This window comes from Budorcas taxicolor, chromosome 20, assembly GCF_023091745.1.
Source record: "Budorcas taxicolor isolate Tak-1 chromosome 20, Takin1.1, whole genome shotgun sequence".
NCBI classification, from domain to species: Eukaryota; Metazoa; Chordata; class Mammalia; order Artiodactyla; family Bovidae; genus Budorcas; species Budorcas taxicolor.
The window spans coordinates 61,718,421-61,734,315 of record NC_068929.1 but is presented as its reverse complement, the minus strand read 5'-3'; the positions used below and the strand labels follow the sequence as shown (position 1 = coordinate 61,734,315).

The 15,895-nt window shown below is 53.6% G+C and overlaps 1 protein-coding gene across 1 annotated transcript in view; it reads left to right on the top strand.

Moving 5' to 3' along the window:
• Nucleotides 1–13,795, top strand: part of TRIO (trio Rho guanine nucleotide exchange factor) — a 352,914-nt gene extending 339,119 nt beyond the window's left edge. Inside the window, exons 49-57 of the mRNA XM_052659225.1 lie at nucleotides 1,368–1,615; nucleotides 3,522–3,660; nucleotides 4,639–4,666; nucleotides 4,871–5,033; nucleotides 5,314–5,435; nucleotides 6,696–6,774; nucleotides 8,716–8,916; nucleotides 11,567–11,705; nucleotides 12,179–13,795. Of these exons, the coding sequence (XP_052515185.1) occupies nucleotides 1,368–1,615; nucleotides 3,522–3,660; nucleotides 4,639–4,666; nucleotides 4,871–5,033; nucleotides 5,314–5,435; nucleotides 6,696–6,774; nucleotides 8,716–8,916; nucleotides 11,567–11,705; nucleotides 12,179–12,727 (1,668 nt within the window). The 3' untranslated portion in view covers nucleotides 12,728–13,795. The remainder of the gene's footprint in view (nucleotides 1–1,367; nucleotides 1,616–3,521; nucleotides 3,661–4,638; nucleotides 4,667–4,870; nucleotides 5,034–5,313; nucleotides 5,436–6,695; nucleotides 6,775–8,715; nucleotides 8,917–11,566; nucleotides 11,706–12,178) is intronic.
• Nucleotides 13,796–15,895: the final 2,100 nt, after the last annotated feature.

Genomic DNA, 15,895 nt, shown 5'->3' with positions numbered 1-15,895 from the left:
GGAATGGGCACCAGACTCCTCAGCCATGATGGCGCCGAGCAGCTGGCCACCCCGGTGTGCAGCCCAGGGCCCTGGCCCCTGGAGTTCCCAGCACGCAGGCTCCTTGACAGTGGCAGCCGTCTGCTCCAGTGTGTCTTCACAGCAGCTCAGTAGCCCAGAGCTGACAGGCATGTGGCAAGGTTTCTGAGTGTCGTGTCTGCAGCGACCCAGGAGCTGCCCCCGGCATCCAAGAGTCCAGCAGAGGGAAGTGTCATCAGAGTCCTGGGAAGCCGTGACCATCCAGACAGCATCCTTGGTGGGAGCCTCTGAGAACACACTAGTGCAGCTCCTGACACCGTCTCCACATCCCAGCTGTTGATAGGCCTTGGACGAGGGTCTGGAGGTCTCAGCTTCTTCCTCCTCCCATGGAAGAAAGGTCACCTGGTAAATGACAGCTTAGGACAAGTATCTTCCTTGTTTCTTCTACTCTGCAGTGAACACCACTTCTGTTTGTGCGCCTGAGCAGATGGCCTTGAGAAATGATCTTTGTTTAACATTGCAGTCTCACCTCATTGACTGAGTTGCTGAACCTTTATTGGGTGCCTGCTACACATCAGTCAGTATGATGGATACTGAAGACACAGCAGTGCCCCGAAGTGTTTGGGTCCCAGTGGGACACCAAAATATGGGGAAGATAGACTTTCCCATGCCAGGGATGTCCCTGAAACGTGAGCTATGGGGCCAGTGGTGTTCACTGCTGCTCTACGATGCTGAACATGCCCAGGACAGCAGCATGTCTTCAGGACCCGGGAATCATGCGAGCTCATAGGCGCGCCACCCACCACGGGAAGCATAAAGGAGGCGGAGTAACTCCGTGAGAGCAGAGCGGTGGTTGGCTTACTCTTCAGTTATCCCACATTCTTCTTTTAGGAAGGAAAAAGGTGGAAATGACTAAGGATGCGAGCAGCTTGGCACAATTCTGGGACGCGTTCTCAAAGAACATTTCATCTGTGAGTTTTGGAGGCTTTGCCACGATCTGCTCTGTCAGTGAGCTGAAGATCTTACTCCTTGCAGCTTCCTAATTTAATGCTTTTTAAAACACGCATGATGGTCGCAGTGACATAGACAGAACCCAGCGTGGCATTAACAGGAGGACGAGCCGTCCCTCTAACGGTGTAAGGAAGATGGACCTGAAATAATCAAGCTTCCAAAAGTAAAGTGTTTGGCCATCGCTGTGGTCTTCTTGGCATTTTAGATTATCCTTACGTTGCTTCTAGAGCAATCTTGATTGTCCGTTACTTGATTGTCAGCACGCGGACGAGCGCTTCGGCGTCCTCAGACCCCCTTTCAGTTCCGCTCTGCCTTTCTGTTCATCTCTCCCCCTGCAGAGTGAAAGCAGCAGCAGTAGCAACATCTCCACCATGTTGGTGACACACGACTACACGGCAGTGAAGGAGGATGAGATAAACGTCTATCAAGGAGAGGTCGTTCAAATTCTGGCCAGCAATCAACAGAACATGTTTCTGGTGTTCCGAGCCGCCACTGACCAGTGCCCCGCAGCCGAGGGCTGGATTCCGGGCTTCGTCCTGGGGCACACCAGCGCAGTCATCATGGAGAACCCTGACGGGACTCTCAAGTGAGTAGGGGGGCGAGGGCAGTGCTGAGCGCAGAAGAGGTGTCGGGGCCCTGGAAGGGTGATGCCCATTGAGAGAAAGATGTGCTGTGCTCTGCGGAGCAAGTTCAGGTCTAAGCGCCGTGTGGAACCACATAGTGACGGTGGGGTGACCTGCACCTCTCAGACTTAACTCTGTTGGTGGTGGTGGCAACGGTGGTGTTTGGTCACTCAGTCGTGTCTGACTCTTTGCGACCCCATGGACCACAGCACCCTGTCCATCACCATCTCCCGGAGCTTGCTCAAACTCAGGTCCATTGAGTCAATGATGCCATGCAACCATCTCATCCTCTGTCATCCCCTTCTCCTCCTGCCCTCAATCTTTCCCAGCATCAGAGCCTTCCAGTGAGTTGGCTCTTCACGTCAGGTGGCCAGAGTATCACTTCACCTTCAGTATCAATCCTTCCAATGAATATTTAGGGTCGGTTTCCTTTAGGAGGGACTGGTTTGGTCTCCTTATTCTGATGTTTCTTTTAATAACCTGCATTCACACACACACAGCTTTTTTAAGCTGCTAGGTAGAGCACGATGGTATTTAGTTCCCAGAGGTCTTGGGTTGGAGGGTGAGGACTTTCCACTGCCCCCTAACATATACCAGGCGTGCTGGGGGTGCATCAGTGAAGAACCTCGTTCTGTAGCTGCAGCTAAAGATCACGGGATTACCATCAAGCCTTAGATGTACTTGATTACTTCAGTCAGGAAGTGAAAGTGAAGTCGCTCAGTCGTGTCCAACTCTTAGCAACCCCATGGACTGCAGCCTACCAGGCTCTTCCGTCCATGGGATTTTCCAGGCAAGAGTACTGGAGTGGGGTGCCATTACCTTCTTCGTAAGTCAGGAAACTTGGAACCAAATTTGCCGCATCAAACATTACTGTAAAGAAACCTGAATTCAGGTGCTGGTCTCCAACTCTGCCCTTCCCTAAGTCTCTCTGATGACAGGAGAAGCCAGCCAGGCAGTTTCTGGGGGTGGGAGCTGTACAGAGCTGCGGTTTGTAAGCCTCCAAAGACCAGACTTGCATCGATGGCGGTCACCTTCCCCTCCAAACATGAAGGTGCCCTGGCCGGGTTTGCAGCCCAGTCTGGCCAGCATTCCAGCACTGCCCCCAAACCTCTGGGCTCAGCGCCCACACCCCATGAGACATCCAGGCTTGAGTTCAGCCTACAAAGAGCCCATCTCCCAACAAGAGTCCCTTGCCCTGTTTTTCCTTGATGCATGGAAATATTTTATTCTAGTACGCCACTGAAGAATCCTATTTTATACTTGGTTTTCTCAAGAATATTCCCAGGCCATGTTTTCAGGTTCTCCAGAGAAATAGTTACAGTAGGGGGTGTGTGTGGTTAGGAAGTGGTTATTATGAACATAAGGAAATTGACTTATGGATACTGGTGAGTTCAGATCTGCACTGGGGCCAGCAGAAAACCAGTGGTGCAGGCAGAATGCTGGAGAATTCCTTCTTGCTCAGGGAGGCTGGGCTTTTTTCGTCCAACTCAGGCCTTCAACTGAGTGGCTGCAAGGCCCACCACACTACAGAGGGCAGATGACTTCACTCGACCCATTACAGTTTTAATCTCATCCAGAAACACCCAAATTAATGTTTGACCAAATATTTATATCCATTCAAGTTGATGCATAAAATTAGCCATCACAGACATCTTTATAGTTTAATCGTTAAAACTTGATATAAGAAGCTGTCAGTCTTAATCAGTGAGCATCACAGAAAAGTTTTCCTTAGCAGAGATCACTGCTGTAAAGGAATCTCAGTCATCCTGTATCCATATAAGACACTTCTCAGCTTCCCTGATGCTTCCAGGAGTCATTTGCTGAACACCAGGAAGGCGTAATACTAACAAGATGTCATTCTCCCCCTAGGAAGTCAACATCTTGGCACACAGCACTCCGCTTAAGGAAAAAATCTGAGAAAAAAGATAAAGACGGCAAACGGGAAGGCAAGTTAGAGAACGGTTACCGGAAGTCTCGGGAAGGACTGAGCAACAAGGTATCTGTGAAGGTGAGCATGGCGTCGCCAGGAGGCTATGCACCTCAAGAAGCGACAGGGGCTGGCCCCGGCACAGGAGGAGGCACGGACCCGGGGCCCGGCCTTGCCCAGCAGTGACCCGCCTCCCTCTGCCCTGTGAGCAGACCCAAGGGGCTTTGTAGGGAACTCATGGGGACAGAGTGGCCCAAGTACGCTTAGGTGTTCTGAGGAGCCAGGTGCGTGGGCGTGCACCTCAGTGGGCGTATGCCTGGCGCAGGAAGAATGCTGCTGTGCTCCCAGGGAAGTGTGAGTCCTTCAGTCATGTCTGACTCTCTGTGACCACATGGATTGTAGCCCGCCAGGCTCCTCTGTCCGTGGGATTCTCCAGGCAGAAGTACTAGAGTGGGTTGCCGCTTCCTCCTCCAGGGAAATCTCCCCAGCCCAGAGATGGAACCCAGTCTCCCGCATTGCAGGCAGATTCTTTACCATGTGAGCCGCCAGGGAGACAAGATTCTGGATCCTCGGAAGCAGACAGAGCACAGGGCGGCTGTGGCCCAGAGCGATGTTCACTGGCTGCAGTGAATCCCCTCGGCGGGTGCTCCAGCCCACATGACTCCTGTAATCAGATCGCCTTAAACCTGTGCAGGTTTTGCCTGGAGAGCAAGCCAGCATCTCCTGAGGGGAATTCGAGGCCCCAGCTCCGAGCTCTGGCTGTTCTGCAGAAGGAGGGGGTCCAGGGACCCACAGAACTCAGCCCATAGGTTGGGCGGAGGGGGCATCTCTGAGTTTTTGGTGTTTGTGAGTAGGAAGGAAAAACTATATTTGGGTGACACGAAGCTTCCCAGTGCATTCAAAGGCAGTGGGAGTGTGGTCGATTTTGATTGATGCCCAGGCAAGCTACATCGCGTTTCCTCTTACCTTTCAAAAATAACTGCAACCCTGGAATGAAAGCAACATATCTCAAAATAGCTCATGTATTTGGTTAATAACCGTGTGATTTTTCCATTTCAGCTTCTCAATCCCAACTACATATATGACGGTGAGTCCTGTTCTTTTTCTTCTGGTGTTATAGAGCATAGGTCTAGGGAGCATTTGGGGACACTCGAGTTTACCTTGTGGACCCAGGTTTTCTGTGGAGCTCTGGGCTTGGGCAACATCTCAGGCCCAGAGGTTTGTTGGGGGAGGTTGGTGGGCGCCAGGCAGGGGCCGGGCGTCTGGCCTCACTGACTCCTTTCTCACGCAGTTCCCCCAGAATTCGTCATTCCCTTGAGTGAGGTCACGTGTGAGGCAGGCGAGACCGTTGTTCTTCGATGTCGGGTTTGCGGCCGCCCCAAGGCCTCCATCACCTGGAAGGGCCCTGAACACAACACCTTGAACAACGATGGTCACTACAGCATCTCCTACAGGTGAGGGAGGCCCCTGGGGGTCCATGTCTCTGGCAGTGAGCATGACTTCATTCCACCGGGAGCCCCACGGTCAATTCCTTGGGTCACCTCAGCCCTGGGATGCCTCCCCTGAGGGGGCGTGTTGTCCCTGGGTGGGCAGCTAGGGTTGGAATCCCACTTGAAATTGCCCATCAGCACTGAAGCTCCTTGTTTCCTGTGACACCGCAGGAGAGAGGTTGGGGGGCTGGCGTGGGGATGGGGGCAAGCCTTTGTGAACGCCCTGGGCCCTCCCCTGCTGCAGCGACTTGGGAGAGGCCGCTCTGAAGATCGTGGGTGTGACCACCGAGGACGACGGCATCTACACGTGCATTGCAGTGAACGACATGGGGTCAGCCTCGTCTTCAGCCAGCCTGAGGGTTCTAGGTGAGCTGCACCCCGAGCCCCCCCACACAGCCGACGTGTCCTGAGAGGCATGACAAGTCACCCGGGGGCTGCAAGGAGCTGGCCAGCCTCTGGGAGAGTGACTGCGGGCAGGGGCGGCGCTCAGTAAAGGCTTCTGTCCACGGCCACTGAGCTCGTGAGCCTCTGAGGCCAGCCTCCAGGTGGGAGGAAGGCATTCTGTGCTCTTAAAACTCAAAACACACTCCAACATCTCCCCTGAATGTTCAGTTGATGCTTTGATGCTAAGAGGACCTATTCTGAGTTGGTCTCATGCAGAATGAAAAAAAAGTAAAGAGGGGAGTGTGGGTGAGCCCCGTGCAGGCTCTGTGCATCCTAGACCCTACAGCCCTGCCGGAGGGTATGTCCTCCCAGCCCTGAGCGCAAGGCAACCCTGATGGGACTAACGCACTCCCAGAAAGGCCTGATCTCTCTCCTCTGCTCAACTCTGAATTGCTGGAGGCAGGACCTGTATCTTAGGTCTTTTAGAATTTTTGTTGCACTTGATGTATGTAGATGCTTAGTGAGTGACCACATACTGCCCGATTCCCAGCTGCCATTTCACAGGAGGCCACTGTGCGATGCAGGGCTGCTGAGGTTTCTCTTGGGTCCTCCAGTCACAGCAGCTATAGGCAGCTGCTTCCAGGAGTGACAACTAAAGAATTAAATAAATTTTTAAAAAACTAAGAATAGATAGAAGAGCTCCAAGGTGAATTGAGTTTAGGAGTGCTCTATGTGTAGATAGTACATAAAATTGTCTGAGAACTTTTATCCCCTGTATCTTAACCCCCATATATTTTAACCTAAAGTCAGAGAAAGGAGGGGTTCCTGTTTTGGGGTCACAGCATAAGAAAGGAAGGAAAAAACCTTGAGAATAAGCAGTGTTCTGATTTTTAAAAGGTGTCATAGAGGTTATACAGGTGATTTTTTTTCTTTTAATAAGTCACTAGTGCAAGGGAGTTTGGAGAGACAGAAGACTATTTATTGCAATAGGCTTACAGAAACGCAAGTGGAAAGATAATGGAAAAGCAAGTGTGTGTTTATTTCCATCACTTAAAGCCGTCTCAAACCGAGTCCCAGCACAAACGCAGCGTGGACCTTATTCTTCTGACCCGTCTCCGTACCCTCGAGCCTCAGTTCAGACCCTTAGCAGCCCCTCCGGCCGCCACATTGAACTCAGGGCTCCAGTCTCCACCCAAGAGGCGTTCTGCTCACCAGGCTCAGGGAGATGCTCCTTTCTTGCAGGTCCAGGGAGTGATGGCATCGTGGTGACCTGGAAGGACAACTTTGACTGCTTCTACAGCGAGGTGGCCGAGCTCGGCAGGTACGGCAGCACACCGGGGGCCCTCCCAAGCCAGCGGCGCAAGAGACAGAGCTCCGCAGGAGCACAGAGAGAGTTGGCACGTTCTGCCAGCAGTTGGAAGTTAGGCATTTTGCATCTGGAATGTAACTGTTAACTACCTTTCAATATTAAACACTGCGAAAGTAAGAGGACAGGTCCAGTGCAGGCACCCAGCAAGAGTTAAGGCTTTGTACCATGAGCCCTCCAGGGACAACGGAGTCGCTCTGGCTCTGCGTCCAGGGCGGCACCGGCTACGCCCTGTCCTCAGGGGAATCCAGGGGAGAGTCGCTCAGACCCTTTCTGATGGGACGTAGTTCATGGAATCCCATTGAGGGAGGTTGAAGCTGCCCTTCAGGTCTCAGCGGTACCTGGAGATTTATAGCACGAACCAAGGGGGGCTTCAACCCAGAGGGGTGTTTCTCTGCAGATGGCAGCCAGGGCTTAGGCTGGCAGGACGTCATGTGGCAGGAGGGGGGTCGGAAGCATGACTGCCCAGCATGTCCCTATTTAAAAGCTTCCCGGGAAGCCTTCCAGCTGCCGGGGGTACACCCCAGGGGCCTTTCCTGGGTGTATCCTAGAGTGGCCAGCTGCAGGGATCCGTGCGCCCGCCTGTGTGGATCAGCCCGCTGTGCCGGTCGGTCGTCCGTCATGCCCATCAGTCCTCTGTCGCCACACGAGGCTCAGCCCTGCTGTCCGGAGCAGCAACATATCACTTCGTGCCACATGCCCCTGACAAGGCAGTTGCTCCCTTGGTCCCTCCTGAGCTTGGCCACCCAGCCACCCATGTGTCTGGCCTCTCTGCATATAGACGTCCACCCTGGGCTTCCTCATGTGATGGCAGAGCATCCCAGGAGCCAGAAGCAGGAGCTGCAGCCTCTCAGAGCGCAACAGCAGCGCTCTCTCCATAGTCTGTGGACAGAGCCAGCCACCTGCCAGCCCAGATTCAAGGGAGGAGAATAGACTCCACCTGTCCCTGGGAGGGGGCTTCCCGGATGGCACTGGTGGTACAGAACCCGCCTGCCAATGCAGGAGACGTAAGAGATGTGGGTTCGATCCCTGGGTCAGGAAGATCCCCTGGAGGAAGAACTAGCAACCTGCTCCAGTATTCTTGCCTGGAGAATCCCATGGACAGAGGAGCCTGGCGGGCTACAGTCCATGGGTCGGACATGACTGAAGCGACTTAGCACGGCATGGCACGGTCCGTGGGAGGAGGAGCCCCAAGTAGCGTGCCCACCACCCCGTGTGGCGACAGAGGACTGACCGGCACATCGGGCTGAGTCCCTCCCCACTCTGCCCCCGGCCACAGAGTTACATCTGTCCCTCACATTCCCTGCCCCGAGTCTCATCCCACGAGGGCAGCAGGCTCAGACTCGAGGGCCCAGGGTCTTGTTACCTGGATCCCGCCAGGGTGCAGCTGAGGCTTCTCTGGGGTGGCTCGTTGGGTGCAGCCCCAGAGACCACAGACGAGAGACGAGTGGGTTAGCAGCCCCACACGCACGTCCCGCAGCGGAAGGACAGCCGTGGTGATGGCAGGGGACACAGCTGTCCAGAGTGGGGGTGTGGGTGGCAGGAGCCGCTGAGGAGGCCTCTCCACGCTTCTTCACACTCTGAGGAAGGGTCTCTGCGAGAGCAGAGGTGGAAGCTGCCTGGGCCGTCAGGAGGTCCCTGCTGACAGGTCAGAGGGTGGAGAAGTCACGTGGCCGCCTTCTCAGGAGACGTCTGTCCCCAGGACGGGGAGACACAGAGTCGCAGACACGGGCAGCTCCCTTCAGGCTGTCGTATGGCCGCAGCCCCTCTGCTGGATGGGAGAGCAGGGCTACAGCTGGGGAGGCTGTGCGCATCCGGTCCGCCTGGGTTAACGGAGTCTTCCCTCCGTGACCCACTCGGCTCACTCTGAGAATGATCTTCCCACCTGCTTTCCAGGGGCAGATTCTCCGTCGTGAAGAAATGTGATCAGAAAGGCACCAAACGAGCCGTGGCCACTAAGTTTGTGAACAAGAAGCTGATGAAGCGTGACCAGGTCACCCACGAGCTTGGGATCCTGCAGAACCTCCAGCACCCGCTGCTGGTGGGCCTCCTGGACACCTTCGAGACTCCCACCAGCTACGTGCTGGTCCTGGAGATGTGCGTACACGCTTTGCCCCTCGCTCTCCCTGGCCCCCAACCCCGCCCTCCTGACCCCAGCCCCACCCCTCCTGGACCCCCAGCTCTCCCTCCCCCTGGACCCCAGCTCCCCCTCCCCCGGACCCCAGGCCCCTCCTCCTGGACCCCAGCACCCCCTTCTGGCCCCCCACCTTCCCTCCTCCTAGCCCCCAGCTCCAACACCAAGTAGTCTTGCTGTTAATTCTCTCAGAAGGATAGGAACTGGGATTTTAGAATTCACAGAACTTCTGAAAACATGTCTCCTATCAGAATCCACAGTTTTAGAGCTTTCCAGCGATGCTAGAGGGAAGTCTCTGTATGAGCTGCCTGATAAGGCAGCGTATATCTAGCATCCAAACACCCCCACCCCGACCCAGGCTCCCGTGGGGTCTCAGCCAACCTGGTGATGCCACCGGCTTCCCTTGGGGCCAGACCCCTGCAGACCACACCCCTGCTCATGACCTCAGGCTACCCTGATCCCGTGTGTCTGCCAGGCTGGGGGGCACCTGGACTGGGCTGACTCAGACCTGCTCCTGTCTGCCGCTTCAGGCTCCCAGCTCAGGCCTGGGGCCTGTCCAGTCCCTCGCAGAGCTTGTCCGGCCCTGCAGAGGGTGCTTAGATGGGAGGGTGAGGTGTGCCTCGCTGAAGAGCGCAGTCTGGAGGGGGTGGGTCCCCATGACACACCGGGCTCTGTGTGCTTTCTCAGTCAACACATGAGTCGTTTAAAGATAAGGAGTATGGAACTTACGACCTGGGAGTAGGCGGCTCAGCCAAGAGCAGCTTTGCCCCTGCGGGTATTCGGCGAAGTCCACAGACGTCTTGCTGCTTGCCCGACATCCCATGACAACACAGGACACAGAGACACAGAATCACTGGCCCAAAGTGTCCGTAAAGCCAGGATGGGAGCCTGGCCCCTAGAACGTTCTGGTCTTTCTGAAACACCTCGTCACTAAGCTTTACTTAAATTCCCGTTCCTGGTTTCTAGAGGGAGTTCACTTCATACACTCACTTGGGTTTATGACTTCACTTCCATTGGCCCAAGCAAACCTCTTGCGCCGCTCCCTAGTTCCTGAGGCGCTGTGGGAAGCGAGTATCTCAGATCTGGCCGGCAGGGACCTGCTCCTGACTTTCCGTTGGTCATGTTTCCTCACAGGCATGCTGCCCTGGGCCCAGGTCCAGCCTCAGCCCCCGACCCCAACCCTCAGGGAGTCTCCCCGCCCCGGGGTCCTACTAGAACGTCACCGTGGGCCTGTTCAGCCCCCTCGCTGGCCCCGGAAACCTCTCAGATGGCGGAGGGAGTAAGCTGGCCCTCCCCAGCCTCCCCCAACACCGCGTCCTGGGCAGAAGGCATGTCAGTGGACCTGGGCCTGTGGCCTCTGCTCCTGGCGAGTCTCAGCTGCCTAAAGGGCTATTGCAGGGCTCAGGTGGTGTCCAGGTGGAGACCTGGCCCCTGTGGGCCCTCAGGACCTGGGAACGTGCCTTCTGGCTGTAGAAGCTTAATGCCTAACAGCCTCTGCTCAGCTATTCCAAGGGAAGACAAAGAGGCCTAGACTCCTTATCAGAATCTCCTGCAAGCCCTCAGGTTCTGGTTTAAATTTGCAGTGCATTCAGCTGTCATTTCTTTCCACTGGAATACTAAATGGTTGGGCCTCATCGTACTATTAATAGGATTTATTTTCATAACAAGCTACTTACTACCAAAGTTCCCTTGATTACTTGTCATTACCAGACAGTTGGCTGATCTTTCTGTAAATTTCTATGTAGCAAAGAGACAACACATCTCAGCCTGGTGTTCAGAGAGGCCGGAACCAGACTGCCTCCTTGCAGTTCCAGTCTCCGTTACAAGCTGTGTGACTTTGGGGAAGTTACATACTTTCCCTGTGCCTCAGTTTCCTCATCTGTATAAAAGGGGAACAGTAAAACCCTCTTCCCAGAGAGCTGTCGTGAGGATTAAGCAAATGGTAGAAAGCATTTAGTCCCTGGCACAGGGCAACTCTGTATAAGGGTTCTTTAAAGTTAAGTAATTTCACAGTAGGCAGACTCTGAGTCCAACATGAAGCCCACTTTATTTATATTCTCTCATTTAGCCATCACGTTCCCCATTTTACAGTTGTCAAGACTGAGGCTGGGGGAGGTGGTCTCATGTTATTCCCTCCCCAGCAGAGTGCTTGCTGTGTGCCAGGTCGTGTGTTCGGAGCAGGTCTGAGTCCAGCCTGCTGGGGTGGGGTAGGCAAGAGGGGTCTGGGTGCGCCCATCTGCTGGGGTGGGGTCGGCAGGGGGCCCTGGGTGTGCCTGTCTGCTGGGGTCGGGTGGGCAGGGGGGCCTGGGTGCGCCCATCTGCTGGGGTGGAGTGGGCAGGGGGCCTGGGTGTGCCCATCTGCTGGGGTGGGGTGGGCAGGGGGGCCTGGATGCGCCCGTCTCTGCTACCAGTTCCCTCTGTGGGTTCCGGGTGCTTCGTGACGAGGTTAAGAAGGCATCATCCTGTTGATCCTGTGCTGCCTCCGTGTAGAGGTGTGGTCCCCAAGCATTGCTGGGACATTGACAGCAGGGTGCGGAGGTAACATGCGCGTCATGGTCCCTCTAAAGTGGCTGACTGACCCCGTAACGCGGCCGCACACCCCTCCCTCTGCAGGGCTGACCAGGGACGGCTCCTGGACTGCGTGGTGCGGTGGGGGAACCTCACGGAGGGGAAGATCCGGGCGTACCTGGGGGAGGTTCTGGAAGCTGTGCGATACCTTCACAACTGCAGGATAGCGCACCTGGACCTAAAAGTGAGTGGGGCCCCAGGGGCGGGAACGCTGGGTGACCTCAGTGCATCCATGTGGGACACGACGCCCGCTCCCGGGCTGTCCTCTGAATCCGGGCCAGGAGCCCCCCGGGGACTGGGAGAGACACAGGGGTTAGGAGATGGGAACTCGGATGAATAATCTCTGCTCTAGAGTTGGCTTTTCGGTAACGTAAACAAACCAGAACATAGTAGACAAGCGTGAGATCTGCAGTTAGTTCATAGAGTTCCTGGGGTGGGAACAGGGCGGGGTGACGGAGGCAAGGAGGCGCAGTGTCGCCGTCGATGGCAGGAAGGAGAGTGAATCCCAGGCTTCACATGGCAGCGGCCCTCAGAAGTTCCAGACTGGAACGAGTCCGTTTCGCACGTGAACAGTCGACCTTGTAGATTCCTGGAGAGCCCCAGCCCAAGAGCGGGGTGGCGGGAGTCCCCTGACGGCTGTCTTATCCTGTCTCCCAGCCCGAGAACATCCTCGTGGATCAGAGCTCAGCCAAGCCGACCATCAAGCTGGCTGACTTCGGAGATGCCGTCCAACTCAACACGACTTACCACATCCACCCATTGCTGGGAAACCCCGAGTTTGCGGCCCCCGAGATCATCCTGGGGAACCCAGTCTCCCTGACCTCAGACACGTGGAGCGTGGGCGTGCTGGCATATGTGCTTCTCAGCGGCGTGTCCCCCTTCCTGGATGACAGCGTGGAAGAGACCTGCCTCAACATTTGCCGCCTGGACTTCAGCTTCCCAGAGGACTACTTCCAAGGAGTGAGCCAGAGGGCCAAGGACTTCGTGTGCTTCCTACTGCACGAGGACCCCGCCAAGCGCCCCTCGGCTGCGTCGGCCCTCCAGGAGCGGTGGCTGCAGGCGGGCCACGGCCACGGCAAAGGCGCGGGCGTCCTCGACACGTCCAGACTGACCTCCTTCATTGAGCGGCGCAAACACCAGAACGACGTTCGACCTATCCGTAGCATGAAAAACTTCTTACAGAGCAGGCTTCTGCCTCGAGTTTGACCTGTCTTGAAGTCCTTTCTCATTCTCTTTCACCTGCCAATCAGCCGTTAAATCTGACTTTGTTTGTTTTTTTTTTTTTTTTTGAAGAGAAAACAATAAACCGACGACGTAAGCAGTCTGCTGCCCGATTGTCCCGTCGTGTGACACCGCGTGCGTTCCCGAGCGAGCCGTGCTCTGCAGCTGCCTGGGACTCGGGCCACAAGCCCTGCGGGGTGTTGGGGGCGGGGGGTGGAGGCCTTCTGGAACACTCTGCAAGAGCGAAGACAGCGTTGCTGAGTCACAGTCTTTTATTCAGGTTTCTGAAAAAAAAAAAAAAATTAAAAAATAAAAAGAAACTTTTTTAAACGAACATGAATAGCATTTTGCAAATTGAAAACATTTTCCAGGATTTATTCAAGGAAACAAATGCCTATGTTCAACCACTGGTGTTAACGAACAAGATACTGGACACCTCTGGGGAAGACCCCCCTCCACCCTACCCCCAGCGGCGGCCTCGTCCAACTTGGGGGTCCCCCTGGCTCTGAGCTTTTTCCAGCTGCCCCGTCTGTGTGCCTCTCACCAGGACATCAGACTGGGCTTCTGAAATATGCGTCCAACCTCAAACTTTTGCATAAAAATAGAATGAATCGTTTTGCTCTGATGAAATGTAGGCCTTACTTGTACATAAGACTGGTCCTGCCTTCGGTCTGTCCTTTCCCCCTACCCCTGCCTTCCCACCCACCGCCCGGGGCTTCCTTTAGGAGGGGTCCAAGGGGTCTGCCCATCCCCGAGGAGGTCAGGTTGGGTCCTGCCCTGCTACCCCTTCCCCACCCCCCGCGTCCCACCCCCTAAGCCGTCAATCAGATTGTTGAGCAGTATACAGTCAGATGAAAATACTGTAAATGCACTCATTGGGGGTTGTTTTTTTGGTTTGGGGGTTTTTTTTTTTTGGTTTTATTTCATATCATGTGCAATGTTGTGGCTTTAACATTTTATGCAACTATTTATGAAGACCTCTGTTGTACCTGTAATAAATATATAGAAAAAGCACATATTCGTACAGTGAGATTTATGGTTTTTGTGCGTGTGTCAGGGGCGGGGTGGGGGGTGGGGTTCGTAGCCCTGTGTCATCGGTTCAAGGAGACAACTCTTGGTGAAATTTGTCAGTTTTGAGGACTGTAAAAAGTGATTTCATACTCTGAATATAAAACTGGATAATAGGGTAATGTTTTAAATTTTATTATGCTATTATTCAGAATGCCAAAGTATTATTTTTTTTCCCAAAATCAGTCTGGACATTTCCTACTTTTTAGACTTTTTGACATTCAACTTTCTGTACAAAAATTGGCTGGATTTTGAGCTTTTGGTAAGAAATAAATGCCAATTAGGCACCAGCCACCTCGAGGCTGGCTTTGATGTCTGTGGCATTGCAGTGTGGGAGGCCCTCAACAAAAGACGCTGGGTTTCTGAGCACGCTTGAATTTTTCTGGATGTCTTTTTATCTTTGTTGTGTGAAATACACTTAAAAGACCAGCCCGCTTCCCAAGCCAGCCAGACACCTGGGTCTTCAGCCATAAACTGGCATAGTTCAAGCTTTGCAGCTTCCAATGTATTTTTATTTATTCTTTTGTTGAATTTTTGTTTGTTTGTTCCTTGTAAAATTGTACAGAAACTTTTTAAAAGAAATTGGATTCAAAACTGGATGTGTATTCGTAACCTCACAACTTTTATTTGTGTATTGTTTCTTTTTATTATTTCAGTTAAATTTTTACATTATTTTGCATGTATATTTCTTTGTACAGAGACCTTACATGTTTACACAGTATGATGTGATGTAAATATTTTATTTTGCCATCAGTTATTTTAAAAAATTAAACATATTTGCCTGATGTTTGTGTTAGACCTTTTATTTGAATTGGTCACTGTTGAATCAAAAAGAGATGGATGAGGGAAACCCTGAAGGGGAGGCCTCTGCTGAGTCAGGAGTGGGCGTGGGGAGAAGAGTATTCTGGATTGGGAACCCACTGTAGGCCACATCCAGAAAAGGGAGTCAGATGAGGCTCCTGCAGACTGGTTCACAACCCAGCCTCAGAAGAGACCTGCTTGTAACCAACGCAGAACATCAGCTGACTGTTTACGGAGAAGCTGTGCCTGTCCTAGTTAGAGTAACTAAGACACCCCTGGTTCTTAATGAACACAGAATCCGAGCAAAGGAAAAAGCTGTTGCATACTGGCCACAGAAAAGCAAAACTAACATTCAGATGGATTTAAGAACTTGAAGGGCTTCCCAGGTGGCACCAGTGGTAGAGAAACCGCCTGCAGATGCAGGAGACTTAAGGGACATGGGTTCGATCCCTGGGTCAGGAAGATCCCCTGGCAGAGGGCACGGCTACCCACTCCAGCATTCTTGGCTGGAGAATCCCATAGACAGGAGCCTGGCAGGCTACAAAGTCCATAGCGTCACAAAAAGTCGGACATGACTGTAGTGACTTAGCACGTGCACAAGGACTTGAAACACTTAGGTTCAAGCACGTGAATTAGGAGCAAGCCCAAGAATCCGTGTCTGCAAAGACTCCCCAGTGGTGGCTGCTGCCTGCCCCTGATATTGGTCTTCTTTTCCTGATCATCTCTATCATCTCTCTTGCTTTGATTCCTTTCTGCTGCTTTTTTTAATTGTTCCCCCTGCAGTGGTGACTTTCCTTGGCGCACTAAAAACGTTTTACTTTGCATCTGTTTGCTAAAATCCTAGAGTTAAGACACTGTGTGAGAAGATGACACTTGTGCTAAGACCCCAAGTCCAGGCACGGGGAACTGGCTCTCCCAGAGGTGTGTGTGCTTTCTCCTGGGTCCCTGGGGCCAGTAATGTTCTGTGGGCTCCGGAGGACGGAAACGCAGGGTTGGTTCTGATACACAGCTCAGTGTCAGGCCCTGGAGGGAGTCCTGTGGCCACCACGGGCCACCACAACAACAGGAGGGAGGCTGGACTCTGCTGTTTTCCAGTCGGACACCTGCTGGAGGAAGTAGTCATGCCTGTGGGTTTGCAAAGCATTGCACCAGTGAGGTGTGGCCCATCATGATCACTACGTAGATTTCTCAAATAGCAAGATGTTACTCTGCCTGATGCAAAGAGCCAACTCATTGGAAAATACCCTGATGCTGGGAAAGATTGAAGGCAGAAGGAGAACAGGG